Raw genomic sequence first — 21,827 nt, forward strand, 5'->3', positions numbered from 1 at the left:
GACTTAGAAGTGGAGAAGCAGCTTTTTCCGTGACAACCTCCTCTCCCAGCCACAGAAAGGCCCAAAGACGTCTTTGGGGATTTTTATTTAATTAGATCGCGCCTAGTCCCAATAGAGAAGTAATGGGCAACTAGGAGATTTTCCTCAGAAAGGAGCAGACAAGCAGCTGAGGGGCACATGCTGATCCTTACAAATATGCAATGCAAGTGCCCATAAAGGGGCCGCTTACTTTTCTTTCTTTCTTTCTTTCTTTCTTTCTTTCTTTCTTTCTTTCTTTCTTTCTTTCTTTCTTTCTTTCTTTCTTTCTTTCTTTCTTTCTTTTTTCCTTCCTTCCTTCCTTCCTTTCTGTCTTCCTTTCTGTCTTTCTTTCTGTCTGTCTTTCTGTCTGTCTGTCTGTCTTTCTTTCTTTCTTTCCTTCCTTCCTTCCTTCCTTCCTTCCTTCTTTCCTTCCTTCCTTCCGTCCGTCTTTCTTTCTTTCTTTCTTTCTTTCTTTCTTTCTTTCTTTCTTTCTTTCCTTTTTGTTTTGATTTTTAAGGCCAAACCCGAGGCATATATAGGTTCCCATGCTATGGGTCGATTTGGAGCCGTAGCTGCCAGCCTATGCCACAGCCACAGCAATAAGTGATCCGAGCCGTGTCTACGACCTACACGGCAGCGCATGGCAACGCCAGATCCTTAACCCGCTGAGCAAGCCCAGGAATCGAACCTGCATCCTCATGGATACTAGTCGGGTTTGTTAACCACTGAGCCTCGACAGGAACTCCAGGTTTTTCTTTTTAATTGGTAGAATAGAAAAGATACTAGTACGTTCCTCTTAGGGGTCTTATGGAGATTAATCAGATTAATTCTTGTAAGCCACTTCGACTAGTGCCTGCAACATAACTACTATTTATGAGTATTTGCTAAATAGAATTATGCTTTTCAATATGTATTCTTTTTTTTTTTTTCTGTCTTTTTGCCATTTCTTGGGCAAGCTCTCGCGGCATATGGAGGTTCCCAGGCTAGGGGTCTAATCGGAGCTGTAGCTGCCAGCCTATACCAGAGCCACAGCAATGCGGGATCCAAGCCACATCTGTGACCTACACCACAGCTCACGGCAGTGCTGGATCGTTAACCCACTGAGCAAGGGCAGGGACTGAACCCGCAGCCTCATGGTTCCTAGTCGGATTCGTTAACCACCGCGCCACGACTGTGCGCGAACTCCTTCAATATGTATTCTTTTCAAAAATAACCTTCTTTCCTTTTCTCTCTCTCTCTCTTTTATTTTTATTTTTTATTTTTTGCTTTTTAGGGCTGCACCTTCGGCATATGGAAGTTCCCAGGCTAGGGGTCCAATCAGAACTACAACAACCGGCCTGCAACCACAGCCAGATCCAGCAATGCCAGATCCAATCCGCATCTGCAATCTATACCACAACTCACGACAACACCAGATCCTTAACCCACTGAGCAAGGCCATGGATCAAACCCGAATCCTCATTGATCCTAGTCGGGTTTGTTAACTGCTGAGCCACAAAGGGAACTCCCCTTTTCTTTTTTTTTAATGGCCACCACACCTGTGGCATTGGAAGTTCCCAGGCCAAGGATCGAACCCACTCCTCCTCAGTGACCTGAGCCAGTGCAGTTGGATTCTTAACCCACTGCACCACAATGGGAACTCCAACTTAATTTTCTAAAAACAGAGCATTCTCATTGTAAAATTCTTTTTAAGGAGTTCCCACTGTGGCACAATGGATCGGCAGCATCTCTGGGGCCCTAGATGCAGTTTTGGTCCACAGCCCAGCACAGTGGGTTAAGGATCCAGTTGCCGGAGTTCCCGTAGTGGCATAGTGGTTAACAAATCCGACTAGGAACAATGAGGTTGCGGGTTCGATCCCTGCCCTTGCTCAGTGGGTTAAGGATCCGGTGTTGCCGTGAGCTGTGGTGTAGGTCACAGATGTGGCTTGGATCCCTCGTTGCTGTGGCTCTGGTATAGGCTGGCAGCTACAGCTCCGATTAGACCCCTAGCCTGGGAACTTCCATATGCTTCGGGAGCAGCCCTAGAAAAGGCAAAAAGACAAAAAAAAAAAAAGGATCCAGTTGCCAAAGCTGTGGACTAGGTCGTCTTGGATCTATCTGATCCTTGGTCTAGCAACTACATATGCTACCAAAAAAGAAAAAAAATTATTTTTAAATACCAAAAGGTATAATAAAAAAAATAGGAATTCCTGTTGTGGCACAGCAGAAATGAATCCGTCTAGTATCTCTGAGGATGCAGGTTGGATCTCTAGCCTCTCTCAGTGGGTCGGGGATCCGGCATTGCCATGAGCTGTGGTGTAGGCCAGACACAGCTTGGATCCCACATTGCTGTGGCTGTGGTGTGGGCTGAAGATGTGGTACATATACACATATACACAATGGAGAATATTACTCAGCCGTTAAAAGGAACGAAATAACAGCATTTTTAGCAACACGGATGGACCTAGAAATTTTGTTGCTCCTGAAATAACTCAAGAGGTTTTAGCACAGGGTTCTTTTCCCTTTTGTTGTTCTGTTTTGTTTTGTTTTAATTTTTAAAAATTTTATTACTCAATGTATTTATTACATGTATAGTTGTACAATGATCATCACAGTCCAGTTTTATAGGATTTCCATCCCACACTCCCAGTGCTTTTCCCCCCATGCTTTTCCCTTTTGAACACTACAGGTCTTTGGCAAAGTCCATTGTGAATCAAATATTCATACGATTATGGAGACCGTGCCTCTGCAGCAGAGCTAGGCTCCTCCATAGACATCACTCCCTAAAGACACCGTAGATTGGGCATGTTATCATCAGGGCATGTTGGTGTGAGGCTCTCTCATCAAAAGCTGGGATCTTGCGTGAACCATAGTTTGACACAATCATCCCTAGGGGCCTGTAATGACTTTCCTTTTATTACTGTGGTTCAGATTTCACAGACTGCTGCCAGTTGCCTGATTATTTTCAATATGATTTTTATTTTTATGGTTATAGCTGGTTTACAGTGTTCTGTCAATCTTAGCTGCCTGATTTTTAAATAAAGTTTTATTGGAACACAGCCCAGCCCATTTGCTTACCTGTTGTCTGTAGCTGCTTTTGCACTACAGTGGCAGGGTTGAATAGTTGTGATAGAGACAGTGTGGCCCACAAAACTTAAAATATTTACTCTCTGGCCTTTATTTGTTTATTTACTATTTATTTATTTATTTTTTGCTCTATTGTGAATTTATTTTGGCAATACATACACAATGCAAAGACATCTATAAACAAGCAAAACAAAGACCTCCTGTTTTCCATTCTGAAGCTTCAGCCATGAATCAGGTAAACTGTGTCAAACAAGCCTCTTCCCTGAGACCTTAAAGGCCATGTCAAGTAAGACCAGGAATGAAATTATGGGACCTGTTTTAATTTTTGTAGTTTTCATCTATCAGGGGAAGCCTAGCTTATAAATGGACTGCAATAATGGTGTGTCCTTCTGTAAAGCCAGAACATCTCATGTAGCATTATGACGACCCCCGACTCCCAGTGTCATTTGTCAGAGGTCGAGTGTCAGTTGGACTTCCTCCATGCCACTGTTTCACACACCTGCCAGGAATACTCTCTGGCCTTTTTTTTTTTTTTTTTTTTTTTTTTGTCTTTTTAGGGCCGCACCTGTGGCATATGGAGGTTCCCAGGCTAGGGGTCTAATCGGAGCTGTAGCCGCCAACCTACACCAGAGCCACAGCAATGCCAGACCCGCATCTGCGACCTACACCACGGCTCACGACAACGCTGGATCCTTAACCCACTGAGCGAGGGCAGGGATCAAACCCGCAACCTCATAGTTCCTAGTCGGATTCGTTTCTGCTGCGCCACGACAACGGGAACTCCCCTCTCTGGCCTTTTAGAAAAAGCTTGTTGATCCCTGCCAGCTTCATCCCCATACTTTCCAAATCCTTCTACAGACAGTTCTGTCTTCACTGTTGTACCATCTATCCTCTGTTTCACTGCATTCACCCTCAGCCCTGACGACCCTGTTCGGTTTTACTTGCTCTCTGTCATCTCTGTGCCTGTTCTCAGATTGTGCTATGTATTTGATAATGCTGTCCCCAGCAGCCCACTAAGCCTTTTTATCAGGAAGCTAATGAAATTCCACCCCCTCAGGAAAGCTCTCTGGACATCGGGTGGCTTATTTTGGGTGCTCCAGGACATACCCCCTTCTCCAAAAGTGTGACCACTGGAGATGCAGCCCACACACAACCCTTTAGAAGGTTATGTGCCTCATTTTGATTCCTTTCTGTTTTCTTACTTCTCAGCTCCTTGCATAGTATCAAACTTTCTTTGAGCAAATACTGTCACAATCTAAATCACTAATCAAAACAGAACTGCCTGAGTCCCCGTCGTGGCTCAGCGGAAACCAGTCTGACTAACATCCATGAGGACGCAGATCCGATCCCTGGTCTCACTTAGTGGTTAAGGATCTGGCGTTGCCCTGAGCTGTGGTGTAGGTTGCAGATGAGGCTGGGATCTGGTATTGCTCTGGCTGTGGTGTAAGCCAGCGGCTACAGCTCCGATTTGAGCCTGGGAACGTCCATGTGCCTCGGGTATAGCCCTAAAAAGGCAAAAAACGAAAACAAAAAATGAAACAGAGAACTGCTTTTTGCCAACAATTCGATAAGAAATTCCAATGCAGTGAAAGAATTGGGACCATTTCCTTGGATGTCATTGCAGATGGAGTTTGGTCTTTAAGAAGGCCTGTTGTTATTCCTTCCTGTGCTAGTTTAATTAAGAGCCTCATAATGAGTACACCAGGCCAGCCTCTTCCTCTCCTCAGGGCTCGCAGTGCTAAGCAGTTGGGTTCCTCCCCGTGGATCCAGAATAAGTCATAGAAGCAGGCCACTTAAGAAGAGTAGGAGTCTTTATGCCTGGAGATCTTTAAAAAGAGCAAGTCTGGGGTTATTATTATGTACTGTATAGAAGTAAAGAACAATGGAGAAGCCAGAGTTCCCATTGTGGCGCAGCAGAAATGAGTCTGACTAGGAACCATGAGATTGTGGGTTCGATCCCTGGCCTCACTCAGTGGGTTAAGGATCCAGTGTTGCCGTGAGCATGGTGTAGGTTGCAGACGCGGCTTGGATCCCGTGTTGCTATGGCTCTGGCGTAGGCGGGCAGTTACAGCTCCTATTAGACCCCTAGCCTGGAACCTCCTTATGCCTCAGGTGAGGCCTAGAAAAGACAAAAAGACCGAAAAAAAAAAAAAAAAGGAGAAGCCAGTGGAACAAAATATAACTTCTATGGGAATTTAAGATATGATAAATGCGGCCTTGTAAATTGATAAAGCTCATTTATTAAATGGAATAGGAATGTTAGCTTAGGGGGAAAATCAACTGAGACTAACATACACTAAAGTAAATTACTGATGGACTAATGAATAATATATGTTCAAAATAAACTGAGAAAATAAAAATGGAAATAAGTATATAGTAAACTTCAAAAATATATTGATTATCTAAATAGAAGAGATTAATTAATCACAAAGGATGAACAGATTTTCATACATAAAAATGCCATGCAAAAAATTTCACATAACCAAAATAAAAATACAATCACACAGGAAAAACACACTTTAGCAAAACTCACAAATAGTTCATATCTGTTCTATGTAGAGAGCTCATCCAAAATAATAGGAAACTAAAAATCTTTATCTGAAAATCCTTATATTTCCTTTTCTATAAACTTTCAATTTTTGTCTTTTGATTGTTTTTCTTTGGGGTTGTTAGTTTTCTTCCGATTAATTTGCAGTGTATATTAGACAAATGGGTTCAAGAAAGATTTATTAAGGCATTTTTTTTTCTTTCTTTTTTCTTTTTTTTTTTTTTCCCCTTTTTAGGGCCACACTCAAGGCATATGAAAGTTCCCAGGCCAGGGGTCCAATCAGAGCTATAGCTGCCGGCCTACACCACAGCCCCAGCAACACCAGATCCGAGCTGTGTCTGCAAACCACACCACAGCTCACAGCAATGCCGGTTACTTAACCCACTGAGAGAGGCCAGGGATGGAACCCTCATGGTTCCTAGTTAGATTCGTTTCCTCTGTGCCACATCAGGCACTCCAAGTTACAGATTTTTTAAATTGGGTTTTTGTTTGCCTTTTGACATTAATGCAGCTCATTTTTAGAGATAAGATACTGAAACCCAGAGAAGTGAAATTCCTTGTATAAGAGGCATTCAGTTCATCAGCAGCAGGGACAAAGCTAAGCTTAGGTCTTGTGACTCCCAGTACCTTGTGTCAGAAAATCTCATTTGTAAAGGTAAGGGATTGAGCAAATCCCCACTTGTCAAAAAAGAGAGACTGGATTAGATTTGCATTCTTTATTCTGCTCATTTTCCATTATTGGACAATAAGTGTTTATTGAGCACTTATTAGCATAGACAAATTCACTGTATCCTTGGGAACCTGGACTGGCTTCCTTTCTTGATCTTGCGGCTGTCAGGTTTGCCGAGGGAGGCACGCGCAAGGCCAAGGTGGTAAAGCAAGAAAGATTTATGAAGGCATCAGAGGGAGACAGGCTCAGCTCAAGATGGCACCAGCCCTGACTGTGAGGACAGGCTGGGCGTATGCTGGGGCCGGAATCTGTGGCTGGAGTTCTTGGAGGAGCTTGTGGCGGGATCAATGAAGAAGGAGGAGGGAAGGATCGAGGGAGGAGTAGGGGATCGAGTCCCTTGACAGCGAGCAGTTCATCCTTGCAGGTCAGTTAATCCTTGCAGGTCGTTAATCTATTCAGGCAGTTGTTTTCTGCAGGCCATTGTTTCTTGCTGCCCAACTTGGGCATCCACATTCCTAGAAAGGGTGTCGATCTTGTGCCAGGCCCCACCCATGTCCTCAACAGGTCTCCAGGCAGAACAGTCACATTCGAGGGGTGGACATCTGTCTCTATCCTCTTGGGAACCTATCAGCGGTCTCCATCACTGGCACCAACTCTCTTAGTTATCTCTCCCTTAGTGCCTTTATATTTATTTTCTCTTCCTCTCCCCTCACAGCAGTCGTTGTCCAAACCTGCTTTTTTCCGGCAAAATTCAGAGAGGAGGAACTTCAAACTCCTGGACACTAGGAAGCTGAGTCGAGATGGAACTGGGTCCCCTTCCAGAGTCAGCCCTCCCTCCACCCCCAGCAGCCCCGATGACACTTTCTTTAACCTCGGAGACCCGCAGAACGGCAGGAAGAAGAGAAAGATACCCAAGGTAAGGCTGACATCAAGCCTCCTGTTCGGAGGTGCACACCCCCCTCCCCTGCAAAGGAGGGCAGCAGAGGAGTCTGGGCAGAGAGCAGATCACTGGGCCCTCTTCTGCCTGCTTTGCCACAGGCCAGGTAGACACGGTGGAGCCAGCAGGCTGGGATAGTTACCATGACAACAGCCACTGTCATAATAATTACTGCAGTCCCATAGCCTTCCTCTTGGCAGTCCCTCTCCCTACCTGAACCACTCTTATGATCCTAATCCATATTTCCAACCAATGCCCAGCCTCAAAAGGCCCCCTCTTCCTCCTTCATGGTCTCAAAAACTAGAGCTCCATCCATCATGTTCTGACTCAGACTCGGTCCCCTCTCACTGCAGGGGTAGAGCCTGCCCTTTGAGGGAGCACTTGTTAAGGATACATCTTTCCAGGCTCTTTTCAGACCCACAGGCACAATGTGTCCTGTGGCTTGGAGCATGTCTGCTGTCACTTACCATTCCTGTGGCTCAGTCCTACCCCTGGGGCGCCTGTCATTCTTCACTGGCCACTTCAGCACCGCTGTTCTACAGGAACTCTTCGTTTCAGAGTCCCCAGAGGGGCTTTAGTGGGTGAAGAAACCCATAAAGTTGAGTAAAACTGTATGGCTGAGTTTGGGGGGATAAAGGGAAAGGCGATGGGTTGTCTATAGGTTTCATCAGATTTCTCAAAGCAGCTCAATGACCTGAAAGTCAAGAGATGTTTTTACAAGCCAGACCCTCCTGACTCAGTTTGGTTAATCAGTATTTTGAGCCATGATATCACCCCCACACGTAATATTCTTATTCAAGTGAAATGAAGTCATCTTGGCAATCATGAATGCATTCTGAAGGATAAGAGCAGTTAAGATCAAGTGGTCAAGAAAAGACTGGCAAGAGTTCCTTGCATGGCTCAGTGGTTGATGAACCCAGCCAGGATCCATGAGGATGCGGGTTCGATCCCTGGCCTCGCTCAGTTAGTTAAGGATCTGGCATTGCCGTGAGCTGTGGTGTAGGTGCCAGACAAGCCTCAGATCCTGCATTGCTGTGGCTTTGGCATAGACTGGCAGCTGTAGCTCCAATTTGACCCCAGCCTGGCAACTTCCATATGCCTTGGGTGTAGCCCTAAAAAGCAAAAAAAAAAAAACAGGGAGAAGATAAAGTGCTTTGTTTTATTGATGGAGCTGCAGAGAAAGGGCCAGAGCAGGAGACAGGCCTCCTTCCCCTTTTGCTCTCAACCCACCCAGGGCACAGTACAGGTTGCATACTGATTAATGGATGTTTGCTGAATGAGCTCCCACTAGCACGTGGATCCCAGACTCCTTCGCCCCTGGCAGAGTCACTCTGTTTCCCTTCTGCTTTCTTTCAGTCATTGTCCTGTGCTGCCATTATGGCTGCTCATGGGGACCCCAAAGTGTAGGGTCCTGAGCCCCTGCCTTAACTCTCCTTTTCTTGTTCTGGTGAGGCTCTCCTGTATCTGTCAAGTCCAAAACCTACAGCTATAGTATAATTAGAAGTGGCTGTTAACATCTATACAGCCTCATTTTTTTCTTTTAGCAATTAAACAGGAATAATCAGATGAATCAGCTGTTGGATTAAAAGAGCTTTGATACAACTCTAAGTTTGACTCTCTCTCTCTCTCTCTTTTTTTTTTTTTTTTTTCTTTTGTCTTCTTAGGGCCGCCCCCGCAGCATATGGAAGGTCCCAGGCTAGGGTCGAATCGGAGCTACAGCTGCTGTGCTGTGCTGCCCACAGCCACAGCAATACCAGATCTGAGCCTTGTCTGCGACTTATACCACAGCTCACGGCAACACCGGATCCTTAACCCACTGAGTGAAGCCAGGGATCGAACCCTCGATCTCATGGGTCCTAGTTGGGTTCGTTAACCACTGAGCCACGACAGGAACTCCTAACTCTGTGATCTCTTAATAAGCATTTAACCTTTATCTTCCCCCTGTGCTTTTACCCATCACTTCCACCTTTATACTGTTTTTTTTTTTAATTACTCAATTTTATTACATTTATAGTTGTACAACAATCATCACGACCCAAGCCTTTATACTGTTTTAATATTTTTAAAGAATTTTCGAGAGTGAGAAAAAGAATATGTGTGCATATTTTATATGAAAGTGGAAAAGTGAAGAGAAAGGTAAAACTATTTCTGCCACCTGATGCATTTAATTTGCAGGCAGCAGTTGGCTTCCTCTTAGTTTATTGCTTGAAATTGAAGTGAGTTGTTCCCACTTAAGTAGCATGCAAAGGCTTCTTCAAACAGGTTTTTACAGATATAATCAAACCTGGAGAAAAATTATCATGTTTTACCTGTCATTTTCACAACGACAATAGGAAAATCTTCTTAAAACTTTAATCGTAAAGGTGAGGTACATAATTCTTCACAAGAATGTTTAAAAAGAAAACAAATAACTGGGAGTTCCTGTCATGGAGCAGCGGAAATGAATCCGACTAGGAACCATGAGGCTGTTAGTTCGATCCCTGGCCTCAGTGAGTTAAGGATTTGGCATTGCCATGAGCTATGCTGTAGGGCGCAGACATGGCTCAGATCTCGGATCTGGTGTTGCTGGGGCTGTGGTTTAGGCCGGCAGCTGTAGCTCCAATTTGACCCCTAGCCTGGGAACCTCCATATGCCGTGGATTGCGGCCCTAGAAAAAAAAAAAAAGCAGAAACAAATAACCAATTACAGTTTATTAGGAGTCTCATGAGTCCTCAGTTCTGTCACTTGCTACTTAATCTTACCCTAGGCTTATCCCCACTCTTGAGCACAATGTTTCTTTCTTTTTTCTCAAGATTTTTATTTTTTCTATTATAGTTGATTTACAACGTTCTGTCGTTTTCTGCTGTACAACAAAGTGACCCAGTCATCTGTACATATACATATATAAATATGTGTGTGTGTGCACACTCTTTTTCTCACACTATCCTCCATCGTGTTCTATCACCAGTGACTACACATAGTTCCCTGTGCTGTACAGCAGGATCTCATTGCTTATCCACTCCACATGCAAGAGTTTGCATCTGTTAACCCCAGACTCCCCCATGTTTCTTTCCAAATGCTCAGAATCCTTTACAGATACAGATTTACAGTCAAAACTTCTCTGCCAGGCACATTCATGATGTCCATGTTTCGGAGCCTTAAAGCGTGTGTTCTCCAAACCCCTTGCTTTTGTGTTTTTATCCATTAAGAAAGACTTCATGGTCTACTCACAACTCGGCAGACAGTGAGTTGCTTGGTGTCCTTTCAGCTGCCTCTGCTATAAGGTGTGACACAGGAGACCCTTCTGGAAGTGTGCGTGCTTCCCTCGTCCTCACCCGCGTCAGCCCCCTGAGGAATCAAGATCCCATTGGAGGCAGGGAGAGAAAAAGAGACAGCCCTTCCCTGTACTCCCCTAGCAGCCCCGTTCCTCCGGTAACTCGGCAGCTGGAGCACAGTGGCGTGACATCCTCAGGATTCATGAAACACCACGCTGTCCTTTGCAGTGAGAGGCGAGCTCCCGCTCAGCACACTTTAGCAGGTTTATGTGGAATCCACTGGTTTTTGGCAGCCACCATAGGCAGAGTTAGATACCAGAAGCAGACCATCTTGCAAATGTACTTTTGGTTAAAAATTTTTTTTTTCATGAGCTCCCATTGTGCCTCAGCAGAAACAAATCTGACTAGTATCCATGAGGAAACAGGTTCAATTCCTGGCCTCGCCCAGCGGGTTGAGGATCCCGCGTGCTATGAGCTGTGGTATAGGTCACAGATGTGGTTCAGATCCCGTGTTGCTGTGGCTGTAGCATAGGCCAGTGGATACCACTCCGATTTGACCTTTAGCCTGGGAACTTCCATATGCTGCACCATTGGCCCTAAAAATCAAAACAAAACAAAAATTTGACTTAAAGCTTCTAAAAAGACCAATACATCTAGTACAGAACACCTTTAAAACAAGAAAACTTATATTTCGTGACCTGATTTAAAACGAGAGAAACCGTCTTTGTCATATTACTTACCCCACACACATGGCACTCGTGAGTTGTCTTATATGGTAGTTATGAATGCCTCTTGGTCCTTCCCTGTAGCTCGTGAGCTCCCTGAGAACAAGTGCCATGTCCTATATATCTTCTTATCCCTTATAGCTCCTAGCAAAAGCCCTTGCACATAGGAGGTTCTTAGTATTCATTCAACGAACTAATAATAAATATTTATTGAGTACCTACTATGTGCCAGGTACTCTTCTATCCTGTACTATGACAGCAGTAAGCAAGAGTGACAGAGAAGTTCCCAGGCAGCCTAGCGGATTAAGGATCCAGAGTTGTCCCTACTATGGCTCAGGTCACTCCTGTGGTGCAGGTTCAGTCCCTGGCCCAGGAACTTCCACATGCCATGGGTGTGGCCCCCCCAAAAAAATCCTACTTTCATGGAACTTATATTCAAGCGTTTATTTATTTATTTATTTTATTTTTTTATTTTTTTTGTCTTTTTGCCATTTCTTGGGCGGCACATGGAGGTTCCCAGGATAGGGGTCGAATTGGAGCTGTAGCTGCTGGCCTATGCCAGAGCTACAGCAACGCGGGATCCGAGGCGAGTCTGCAACCTACACCACAGCTCATGGCAATGCTGGATTGTTAACCCACTGAGCAAGGGCAGGGACCGAACCCGCAACCTCATGGTTCCCAGTCGGATTCGTCAACCACTGCGCCACAACGGGAACTCCAAGTGTTTTTTTTTTAATTTAAGTAAATAGAAGAATGTTATTGTAAATGTCTTCTTTCTAGTTATTTTTGGATATTTGAAGGGATATTTTGAATGAGCTTTAAAACTTCCTTCTTACCCAAACTGATTTGACCTAGCAACTCATTTGTTTACTTATTGTATTTTTATTTATTTATTTATTGTCTTTTTGCCATTTCTTGGGCCGCTCTCGCAGCATATGGAGGTTCCCAGGCTAGGGGTCGAATCAGAGCTGTAGCCGCTGGCCTACACCACAGCCACAGCAACACGGGGATCTGAGCCGAGTCTGCAACCTACACCACAGCTCACGGCAACGCTGGATCCTCAACCCACTGAGCAAGGCCAGGGATTGAACCCGCAACTTCATGGTTCCTAGTCGGATTCGTTAACTACTGAGCCACAACGGGAACTCCCTTATTTGTATTTTTAAAATCATGATAAAATATGCATAACATTAAACTTACCGTTTTAAGCATTTTTAAGAATCTAGTTCACTGTGGCCTGAAGTACATTCACGTTGTTGTGCAGCCATCATCACCTCCACCTCCAGAACTCTTCAGTGCCCGAAACTGAAACTCTGCACTTACTCCACTAAAGGCTTGCTCCCCATTCCCACTCCCCACGCCCCTAGCGTCCACCTTGCTACTTTCTGTCTCTGTGAATTTGACAGAAATATAAGTGGTGTCATATAATATTCATGCTTTCGTGACTGGCTTATTTCACTTAGCGTAAAATATCCTCAAGGTTCTTTCATGCTGGAGCAGGTGTCAGAATTTCCTTCCTTTTTTAAGGCTGAATAGTATTCCATTGCATGCACATAGTACCCTGTATTTATCCACTCATCCGTTAGTCAACGTTTGGGTTTTCACTTCTTGGCTTTTGTGAATAATACTAGCTTCTCAATCACATGGTGTCTTCCTCCATGGGTAAGGGGTGTAGGTCGAAGATGTGCCTAGGATCCCATGGTTGCTGTGGCTGTCACATAGGCTGGTGGCTACAGCTGCAATTCAGCCCCTAGCCTGGGAACTTCCATATGCTGTGGGTACAGCCCCTAAAAAGACACACAAAGAAATTGACTGGTTAGTTTGCCTCAATTGTGCACCAGTGGACTTCCCTTTCTCCCAGTCAGGTGGAACCCTGAAAGCTTCTATCCCGAGAGTTGCAGGTGGTGCTATAAAGCCTGGGGGGACATGACCCAGGGCTTCAATCTCCCATCTAGTCTGCCTGAAGGATGTGCTGCTGAGTAGAGGCCAAGGGGCTGGGCGCCTGAGCCCAGGAGTGGTCAGGAGAGGCCTCAGCAAGCCTGGAGCCAGTGTTCCTCTGCAGGAAGGGCACGAGCTGGTGCGTGGCGCCGCCCCATGCAGTCTGGAGCTGGGACTAAAGGTCCACCACAGTCCCTGCTCCCTTCCTGCTCAGGGCTGCTCAGCTGCTCTGTGGCATGATTCCCACAACAGAGCCCTGCCTGGGAATGTTTTTCTTCTGTCTCTTCCTTGTTTTGTTTTGGAGGGAAACGCTCCTTCCCAAACCACAGTGACATTGCAGGATCGGGGGGGGTGGGGGCGGCAGGGGGACAGCTGTCACACCACTAGCTGGTGAAATGGTGTCTCCCTCTGTGTCTAGCTGGATGTGTTAGCATGTTCAGACAGCACCCGCCCACACCTCAGTGAGGCTGGCAGCCTCCTTTAGTGTTCTCTGCAGTCGCGCTTCCATCTGGCAGAAAAGAATGATTGAAAGATGCCCACAGGTCAGTGGGAAGTGCCTCCTTCCTCCCTGTTTCCCCGGCCCTCCTCCATCCTAGAAGAGAATGGGCATCGAAAGGGAGCTCCAGTTATGGTGCAGCAAAAATGAATCCAACTAGTATCCATGAGGACGCAGGTTCGACACCTGGCCTCACTCAGTGGGTTAAGCATCTGGTGTTGCCATGAGCTGTGCTGTAGGTCACAGATGCAGCTCAGATCACTAAGACACTGCTAACACTGGCTTTTCTTCTCCCGGTGGCTGGCAGCTGGTGTTGCGAATCAATGCCATTTATGAGGCCCGGAGAGGAAAGAAACGGGTGAAGAGGCTGTCCCAGTCAACGGAGAGCAACTCAGGAAAAGGTAGGCCCCTGCCACCATCCCTCCTCCCCTAGGAATCTGAGAACAGAGTCTTCCTGGAAGTGACTTCCTGTTGCTTGGGATTGGCTTACTGGGGAGGAGCCCGAGTCGGGCTTTGTAAAGGTCTCCCACCACCCTTTCTCTCTGTCCAGCCATAAAGCCCGCCCTCCCCATAGGAGCCACCTTCTTTGCTTCATTTGCATAAAAAGTGCCAGTATCTTGTGATACGGGTATCATCTGAATTAGAGCCAGATTACTTTGGAAATACATTTATTTGGACAAATGTATAGTTTGTTCATTGCATTTAACTGGACAAGAAAGAAAGCAGCCCCTCTAAACTAGAGACCTTGGATTTGTGCTGCCATGCGTAAAAAGTTCCCTGAAGTAGAAAAACTTACATTTGGAGCCTGGGAACTTCCATATGCTGTTGTGGCTCTGTGGTAATGAACCTGACTAGTATCCATGAGGACGTGGATTCAATTCCCAGCCTTGCTCAGTGGGTTAAAGATCCGGTGTTGCTGTGAGCTGCGGTGTAGGTCGCAGATGCGGCTCAGATCTGATGTTGCTGTGGCTGTGGTGTAGGCCAGCAGCTGTAGCTCCAATGGGACCCCTAGCCTGGGAACTTCCATATGCCACGGGTGCCACCTTAGAAAGACAAAACGGTAGGAGTTCCCGTCGTGGCTCAATGGTTAATGAATCCGACTAGGAACCATAAGGTTGCGGGTTCGATCCCTGGCCTCGCTCAGTGGGCTAAGGATCTGGTGTTGCCGTGAGCTGTGGTGTAGGTTGAGGACGTGGCTTGGATCCCACGTTGCTGTGGCTCTGGTGTAGGCCAGTGGCTATGGCTCCAATTAGACCCCTGGCCTGGGAACCTCCATATGCCGTGGGAGCGGCCCAAGAAATTGCAAAAAAAAAGACCAAAAAAAAAAAAAAAGAAAGAAAGACAAAACGATAAAAAGAAAAACTCATGTTTGCAACTTTTTTTTCTTTGTTGTTGTGGTTTTTCATCTAGTGACAGATGAGAACAGTGAGTCTGACAGTGACACCGAGGAGAAGCTGAAAGGTGAGAAGAGCAGTTGCTGTGCAGGCGCGTGCAGGTGACTGGGAAGCTACAAGACGGTCCTTCCTGTTCAGTGTGAGGAACGGGACAGAGCGGCCCTGCACGAGCTGGTTGGGCAAGGGGTGACCGTCTGAGCACGGACAGAAGGGGCCCGTTGGGTCTCTGGGCCCCACAACTCCACTACAGAGATCCAGGGTGGCTGCAGCTACAGTGACTCCCTGTTCCCATGTCTCCGTTATGTCACAGGTGTTTTTCACACCCATATGAAATGCTGGCCTGGGATTCCAGAGACCCAGGGCTCCAGTGTCACTCTAGCTAAAATGGTTGTATGGGAGTTCCTGCTGTGGCTCAGTGGGTTAAGGATCGGCAGCATCTTAGGAGGGCTGGGACTCGGGTTCAATCCCCAGCACAGTGGGTTAAGGATCCGGCATCACTGAAGCTGCAGCATAGGCTGCAACTCTGGCTTGGATCTGATCCCTGGCCTGGGAATTCTGTGTGCCGTGGGACAGCCAAAAAAGGAGAAAAAAAAAGTTAAATTTAAAAAAATAAACTTAAAAGTTTGTGTGATCTGGAGGAAATCACTAAAGATCTAGGGCCTCTAGGTCCTCATATGTCAAATGAAGTCACTGAAATAATTGGTCCCTGTGGATCTAAATTTGGTGATCTCAGGCTAAACTTTAGAGAGTTTTCTACAACTTTTCAGACCCTAGGGTCAAGCCAAAGACAGCCGTAGTCCAGGACTGCTCAGGGAGGTGATGGGGACCCATCTGCTCAGTGGCCCTACCTCGTTTGTCCCTAACTCCCATCTGCTCGCTGACCCACCTCTGGAATGAAACAAATTGTTTCCGTTGCACAGAGGGGTAGCCAGAGAGGCATTCTCAAGTAAGTCAAGTCTCCGCCACTTGAGTCACCTATCAAGATGTTTTCAAAGATCCCACCTCCAAAAGCTCCGTGCCTGGATTTTGTTATATCCCCCAAACTGAAAGATGGAGGAAGCGAGTGAGGGATGCGTCCCCACCCCATCTGACAGAGGAGCCCGAAGTTTACTCAAGATGCTGCCCCAGGAGTTCCCATTGTGATTCAGGGGTAATGAACCCAACTAGTATCCATGAGGACACTGGTTCGATCCCTGACCTGGCTCAGTGGGTTAAGGATCAGGCATTGCTTTGAGCTGCAGTGTAGGTTACAGATGAGACTTGGATTCTGAGTTGCCATGGCTATGGCTCAGGTTGGCAGCCACAGCTCTGATTTGGCCCCTAGCCTGGGAACTTCCATATGCCCTGGGTGTGGCTCTAAAAAGCCAAAAACAAAAACAAAAAAAAAAACAAAGATGCTGCCCCAGGTCCACACAGCAAGTCCATGGTGGAGCAGAGGCAACACATTCCAGGCTCCTGCACCCTGATCAGCCTGGCGTCCTGGTGGGTATTGCTCCTCCTAGAACTCTGGCAAGGAGCCCAAATAAAGAGGGATTTTTTAGTAATTTGTTAAATGTGGGAACACCCGAACACTTTTTTAGGATTAGAAAAAGTACTTTGAACTGGGAATCGTAACCTGTTGCAGTTCTGTCCAATTCCGCATTGGGAGCGAGTTATCAGGCGTTCGCGCACTCTCTCTCTCTCTCTGTCTCTCTCCAGCCCACAGCCAGCGCCTGGTCAATGTGAAGTCACGTCTGAAGCAGGCCCCAAGATACCCCTCCCTGGACAGGGAGCTCGTGGAGTACCAGGAGAGGCAGCTCTTCGAGTACTTTGTGGTGGTGTCCTTGCACAAGAAGCAGGCTGGGGCTGCGTATGTGCCAGAACTCACCCAGCAGTTCCCTCTCAAGGTACAGGGTGGGCCAGGCCTCTGCGGTCAGCCAGGGACTCTAGCTTTCTTGCCAAAATGACTCATGGTTTCAGCAAGATGCAGAATCCTAATTAAGGTATAGCAAATGAAAAAAAAAACCACTACTGGAGAATTTGGGAGGTCTCGGGAGGTGGGAGTTTCAGGGCTCAGAGACAGAAATACTTACCCACTTCCTGTGGTCACTTCGCTTTTTTTTTTTTTTTTTTTTTTTGCTTTTTAGGGCCACACTCACAGCATATGGAGGTTCCCAGCCTAGGAGTCTAATCAGAGCTGTTGCTGCCTGCCTACGCCAGAACCACAGCATCGCCAGATCTGAGCCGTGTCTGAGACCTACACCACAGCTCACAGCCATGCTGGATCCTTAACCCACTGAGCAAGGCCAGGGATAAAACCCGCAACCTCATGCTTCCTAGTCAAATTCATTTCTGTTGCGCCATAAAGGGAACTCCATGTGGCCACTTTGCTGACTCTTCCATCCTCTTCATCCTCCCTCAGCTCCTTAACCAGGCACATCTCTTCCCAGTCTGTCCTAGAAGCCTCTTTCCTGTCAACCACACAACTCTCCTTAAGGAGTGTCAAGTCCATGTCCTTGCTCCATGTCTCTGTGCCCTGTGTACCTCTGTGTGTGTGTGGTCTCTTCTAACATGGGTCATGGCTGTGTGGCTTTGGCTCGACCATGTATTAATTCATGGCATCTGAAATGAAATGGTGCTCAATAACGCCTAAAAAGGCATGGCCAGTAATATAAATTATTCTTAGGCTTTGACATCAGTGTTAAAGAGCTTCCACCACGTTCTAATTCAGTTCAACTAGAATTTACTGAGATCCGAAGTTCCCATTGTAGCTCAGTGGTTAACCAACCCGACTAGTATCCATGAGGATGCGGGTTCAATCCCTGGCCGTGCTCAGTGGGTTAAGGATCTGGCATTGCTGTGAGCTGTGGGGTAGGTCGCAGACGAGGCTCAGATCTGGCGTTGCTGTGGCTGTGGTGTAGGCCGGCAGCTACAGCTCTGATTCAGCCCCTAGCCTGGGAATCTCCATATGCCGAGGGAGCGGCCCAAGAAATAGCAAAAAGACAAAAAAAAAAAAAAAAAAAGAAGGGGGTGGGGGGACATGAGATAAGCCTACAAAGACTCATGAGATTGAATGTTGGCATTCTCTGTACAGTTCATACAGTGAGGGTGCTCAGAGACAGGAAGGGGGAGGGAGCTCATGTCCTGGTTCCCCCAGGTCCCCCGTTGCTCCCACCACCCAAGCATAATCCCAGCATCTGCCAAGACCTAGGTCCCAGCTGTCCTTTCCCTCCTCTCCTAGTCCAAGCTTCCTTCTGCCCTGCCCGATGGGGTCCAGCATGGCAATCAAGTCCTCTCCTTGGGGTTTAGGATAGAAAAATCTACAACTGAAATAAACCATGGGCACCACCCTCCACACTGGCACCTTACTCTCCTCCCTCCATCTGACCTCCAGGATGACCCCCTGAGGACCCCAGTGCCCTGGGTGTACCCACGTTTAGTTGAGAACCACACGGAGCCAGCGGGCACCAAGGCAGGAAGGACTATCCTATTATTTTGTTTCCTTCCCTTGGGGCCTAGTGCAGTTGTTGTGCAGCAATACTTAATCAGCGTTCCAGGAATAAAGGCATCAGCTCGTGAATTAATTCGTGGATCACCCTAACTACTGACTGCCTGAGTTTCTAACATGGAATCTCCAGACTCCTAGACATCCCCTTAAAACTTCTTTGAATGGAAAGTTGTACAGTCACTGTCAAAAGGGGTACCAGTCCAGAACTCATCTATAATCCCACAGAGATCATCACTGTTAGCATTCGATTGTTTTCTTCCAGTCTCTCACAATAGTATAATTTTTTAACAAAGCCAGGGATCATACATTGTATAATTTCTGTGTTGTGTTTTGTAAACCTATTGTTTATAAACATATTTAATACAGATTCTAAGGCATCATTTTTTAAATTAGATAATGTTATGTTGTGTGGGTATACCCTAATCTATTTAACCACTCCTGTTGGAAGTGCTTCTTTGCTAAAAAAGCAAAAAAAAAAAAAAAAAAATAGGTTAGACACTACAATTTCCTAACTTCAGAAATACAGACTCCACTCATTTCCAATATCCAGTATTTCAAATGACTGACACTAACTTAGCATAAATTATTTTTCTTTAACCATTTATGGAGGAAATTTAACAAGTGTAAACCTTTCAGCAACAAATAGCCAACAATTCTTCCCAACACTTTAGACATACCAGTTTATAAGCAAACTATGCTAATTATAAACGATTCCTTTTAGTTTTCAGAACTTATACCCAGAGTACCTCTTTTTTGTTTCAATTGAGGCAAAAAAAAAAACCCAGAAACGTATAATTCACCCCCGCACCATCCCATCCAGCACAGTATATTTAACTACATGCTCGTTGTTGTCCAGCAGATTCCCCAGAGGGACTGGCTTTTTACAAGCACAGATACCTGTTCAGACACAGAAGAAGCAGTCTCATGGCTTTAAATATAATCTCTCTATCAGAATTTATCAGTCCATTCTGTTTTGAAACGGGGCGACATTCATCCAATCTCCGATGTCAGATAAATGAGAGAAAGACAGACGAGAGAATGAGATTGTTTCGATTCCCTACTAGATGCCATATTAGCTACGTAATCATGGACAAATTACTTAACTTCTCAGAGCTTATCTCTAAAATAAGATTGTTGGGAGTGTCCGTCGTGGAACAATGGAAAGGTATCCAACTGGGAACCATGAGGTTGCGGGTTCCATCCCTGGCCTTGCTCAGTGGGTTAACAATCCGGTGGTGCTGTGAGCTGTGGTGTAGGTCGCAGATGCGGCTCGGATCCCGCGTTGCTGTGGCTCTGGTGTCGGCTGGCAGCTGTAGCTCTGATTGGACCCCTAGCCTGGGAACCTCCATATGCCGCGGGTGCGGCCCTAAAAAAAATAAAATAAGAATGTAGGATTTCCTCTTGTGACTCAGCAGTTATCACTGCAGTAGCTCAGGTCACTGCTGTGGCATGGGTTCCATCCCTGGCCTGAGAACTTTTGCATGCCTTGGAGTGGCCAAAAAAAAAAAAAAAAAAAAAAGAATGTCAGGCTGGATGATGTCTCGTTTCCTTTAGTTCCGCCATTCAAAGACTTCCTAAAGTGAGTTAAATTTCACCATATACTATAACTTAGCAAGATGTATTCACTAAAAAGCTTTGTAAAATATCTTTGCCTTGATCAAGGAGGAGTGGTTTGCTTTGGCACTGAGGTTGGAAGATTTGAGACCCCGCCTTGCAGATTCATGAGTCTCCCATTTAGAAGGGATTGCTATGACCATTTTTCCTTATTGATTAAAATACTTATATTCCAGAACATTAGGCATAGAAAACATTTCTGTGAAGCACGTTATTTTTTCTCCTTACTTCCCCCATAAGACAATGGTGGGAACTGCCCTGAAGAACCAAAGGCCAAGCAGACTGATCTTCAGACCTCCTCAGCAGCGGAGCTTCAGGAGTTCCTGCTGAGGTGGAGTGGGTTGGAGTTCCCATTATGGCGCAGGGGAAACAAATCCAACTAGGAACCATGATGTCGCCAGTTCGATTCCTGGCCTTGCTCAGTGGGTTAAAGATCCGGCGCTGCCGTGAGCTATGATATAGGTCACAGACACAGCTCGGGTCTGGCATTGCTGTGGCTCTGGCGGAAGCCAGCAGCTGTAGCTCTGATTAGACCCCTAGCCTGAGAACCTCCATATGCCGCGGGTGTGGCCCAAAAAAAGAGACCAAAAAAAAAAAGGATGAAGTGGAGTGGGTTAAGAATCCAGCCACAGTGGTTCAGGTTCAGTCCTCTGCCTGGCACAATGGGTTAAAGAGTCCAGCATTGCCATAGCTGTGGCGTAGGTCGCAGCTGCAGCTTTGATTCCGTCTCTGGCCTGGGAACTTCCATATGCCATGGGCGCAGCTGTAAAAAATTTAAATTTATTTATTTATTTTTTTTAGGGCCACACATGCAGCATATGGAAGCTTCCAGGCTAGGGGTGGAATTGGAGCTGTGGCTGCTAGCCTATACCACAGCCACAGCCATGTGGGATCCAAGCCACATCTGCAAACTACTCCATAGCTCACGGCAACGCTGGATCTTTAAGCCACTGAGTAAGACCAGGGATCAGATCAAACTCACATCCTCATGGATACTTGTCCAGTTTGTTACCACTGACTCATGATGGGAACTCCCAAATTATAACAGTTTTTAAAAGGAGTGGAATTGAAGGTGGCAGTCACAGCTGTGGGAAGGTGGGAGACATGCTCTTACCGGTCACCACCCCACTCTCCAGTGCTCATGTATATTCTCCAGCCTTCTCTTGCCCTTCTCCCTGCAGCTGGAAAGGTCTTTCAAGTTCATGAGAGAAGCTGAGGACCAGCTGAAGGCTATCCCCCAGTTCTGTTTCCCCGACGCCAAGGATTGGACTCCTGTCCAGCAGTTTACCAGGTACGTGCTGGCATCTCCTCTCCCTGCCGCAAAGACTAAATCAAGGACTAGAGAGGGGAGTTCCTGTCGTGGCTCAGTGGTATTGAACCCAACTAGTCTCCATGAGGACTCGGGTTCAATCCCTGGCCCTGCTCAGTGTGTTAAGGATCCAGCATTGCCGTGAGCTATGGTGTAGGCCAGCAGCTGCAGCTCTGACTCGACACCTAGAGCCTGGGAGTTTCCATATACCTCGGGTAAGGCCCTAAAAAGACAAAAAAAAAAGAACTAGAGAGGGGGTCCTGGACAACAGACCCCATAAGTCAGTCCTATTGTTAAGTGATCCTGGTGGGCCCGAGTGTAGAAATTTTTTCCCCTCAGCTGTTTTTAAAACTTCCCTGTAGGAGTTCCCG

General features: G+C 46.3%; 2 protein-coding genes across 16 annotated transcripts in view; both read left to right on the forward strand.

Annotated features, from left to right (window-relative positions):
• The window catches only part of SLC37A3 (solute carrier family 37 member 3), a 398,944-nt gene that overhangs the window by 208,519 nt on the left and 168,598 nt on the right, over positions 1–21,827 (forward strand). The gene's annotated exons all lie outside the window — the stretch shown is intronic.
• Positions 1–21,827, forward strand: part of DENND2A (DENN domain containing 2A) — a 137,700-nt gene that overhangs the window by 79,640 nt on the left and 36,233 nt on the right. For 12 of the 15 annotated variants that reach the window (XR_014833611.1, XR_014833613.1, XR_014833612.1 and 9 more), the window contains 5 exons: positions 7,018–7,218; positions 13,960–14,053; positions 15,063–15,113; positions 16,745–16,932; positions 21,329–21,438. Coding sequence is in view for 7 of the 15 variants with exons in the window: in XM_085005257.1 (XP_084861383.1) it covers positions 7,018–7,218; positions 13,960–14,053; positions 15,063–15,113; positions 16,745–16,932; positions 21,329–21,438 (644 nt within the window). In the remaining 8 variants the exon portion in view is untranslated. Of the gene's footprint in view, positions 1–7,017; positions 7,219–13,959; positions 14,054–15,062; positions 15,148–16,744; positions 16,933–21,328; positions 21,439–21,827 lie in introns of all 15 variants that reach the window. The other 3 variants (XM_085005255.1, XM_085005256.1, XR_014833617.1) reach the window with 2 other exon arrangements.

The sequence above is a fragment of the Sus scrofa genome, chromosome 18 (genome assembly GCF_054392235.1).
Source record: "Sus scrofa isolate SSC_HxYL_T2T_F1_AM1 chromosome 18, Sscrofa_HxYL_maternal_Yorkshire_Landrace_v2.0, whole genome shotgun sequence".
Lineage (NCBI taxonomy): Eukaryota > Metazoa > Chordata > Mammalia > Artiodactyla > Suidae > Sus > Sus scrofa.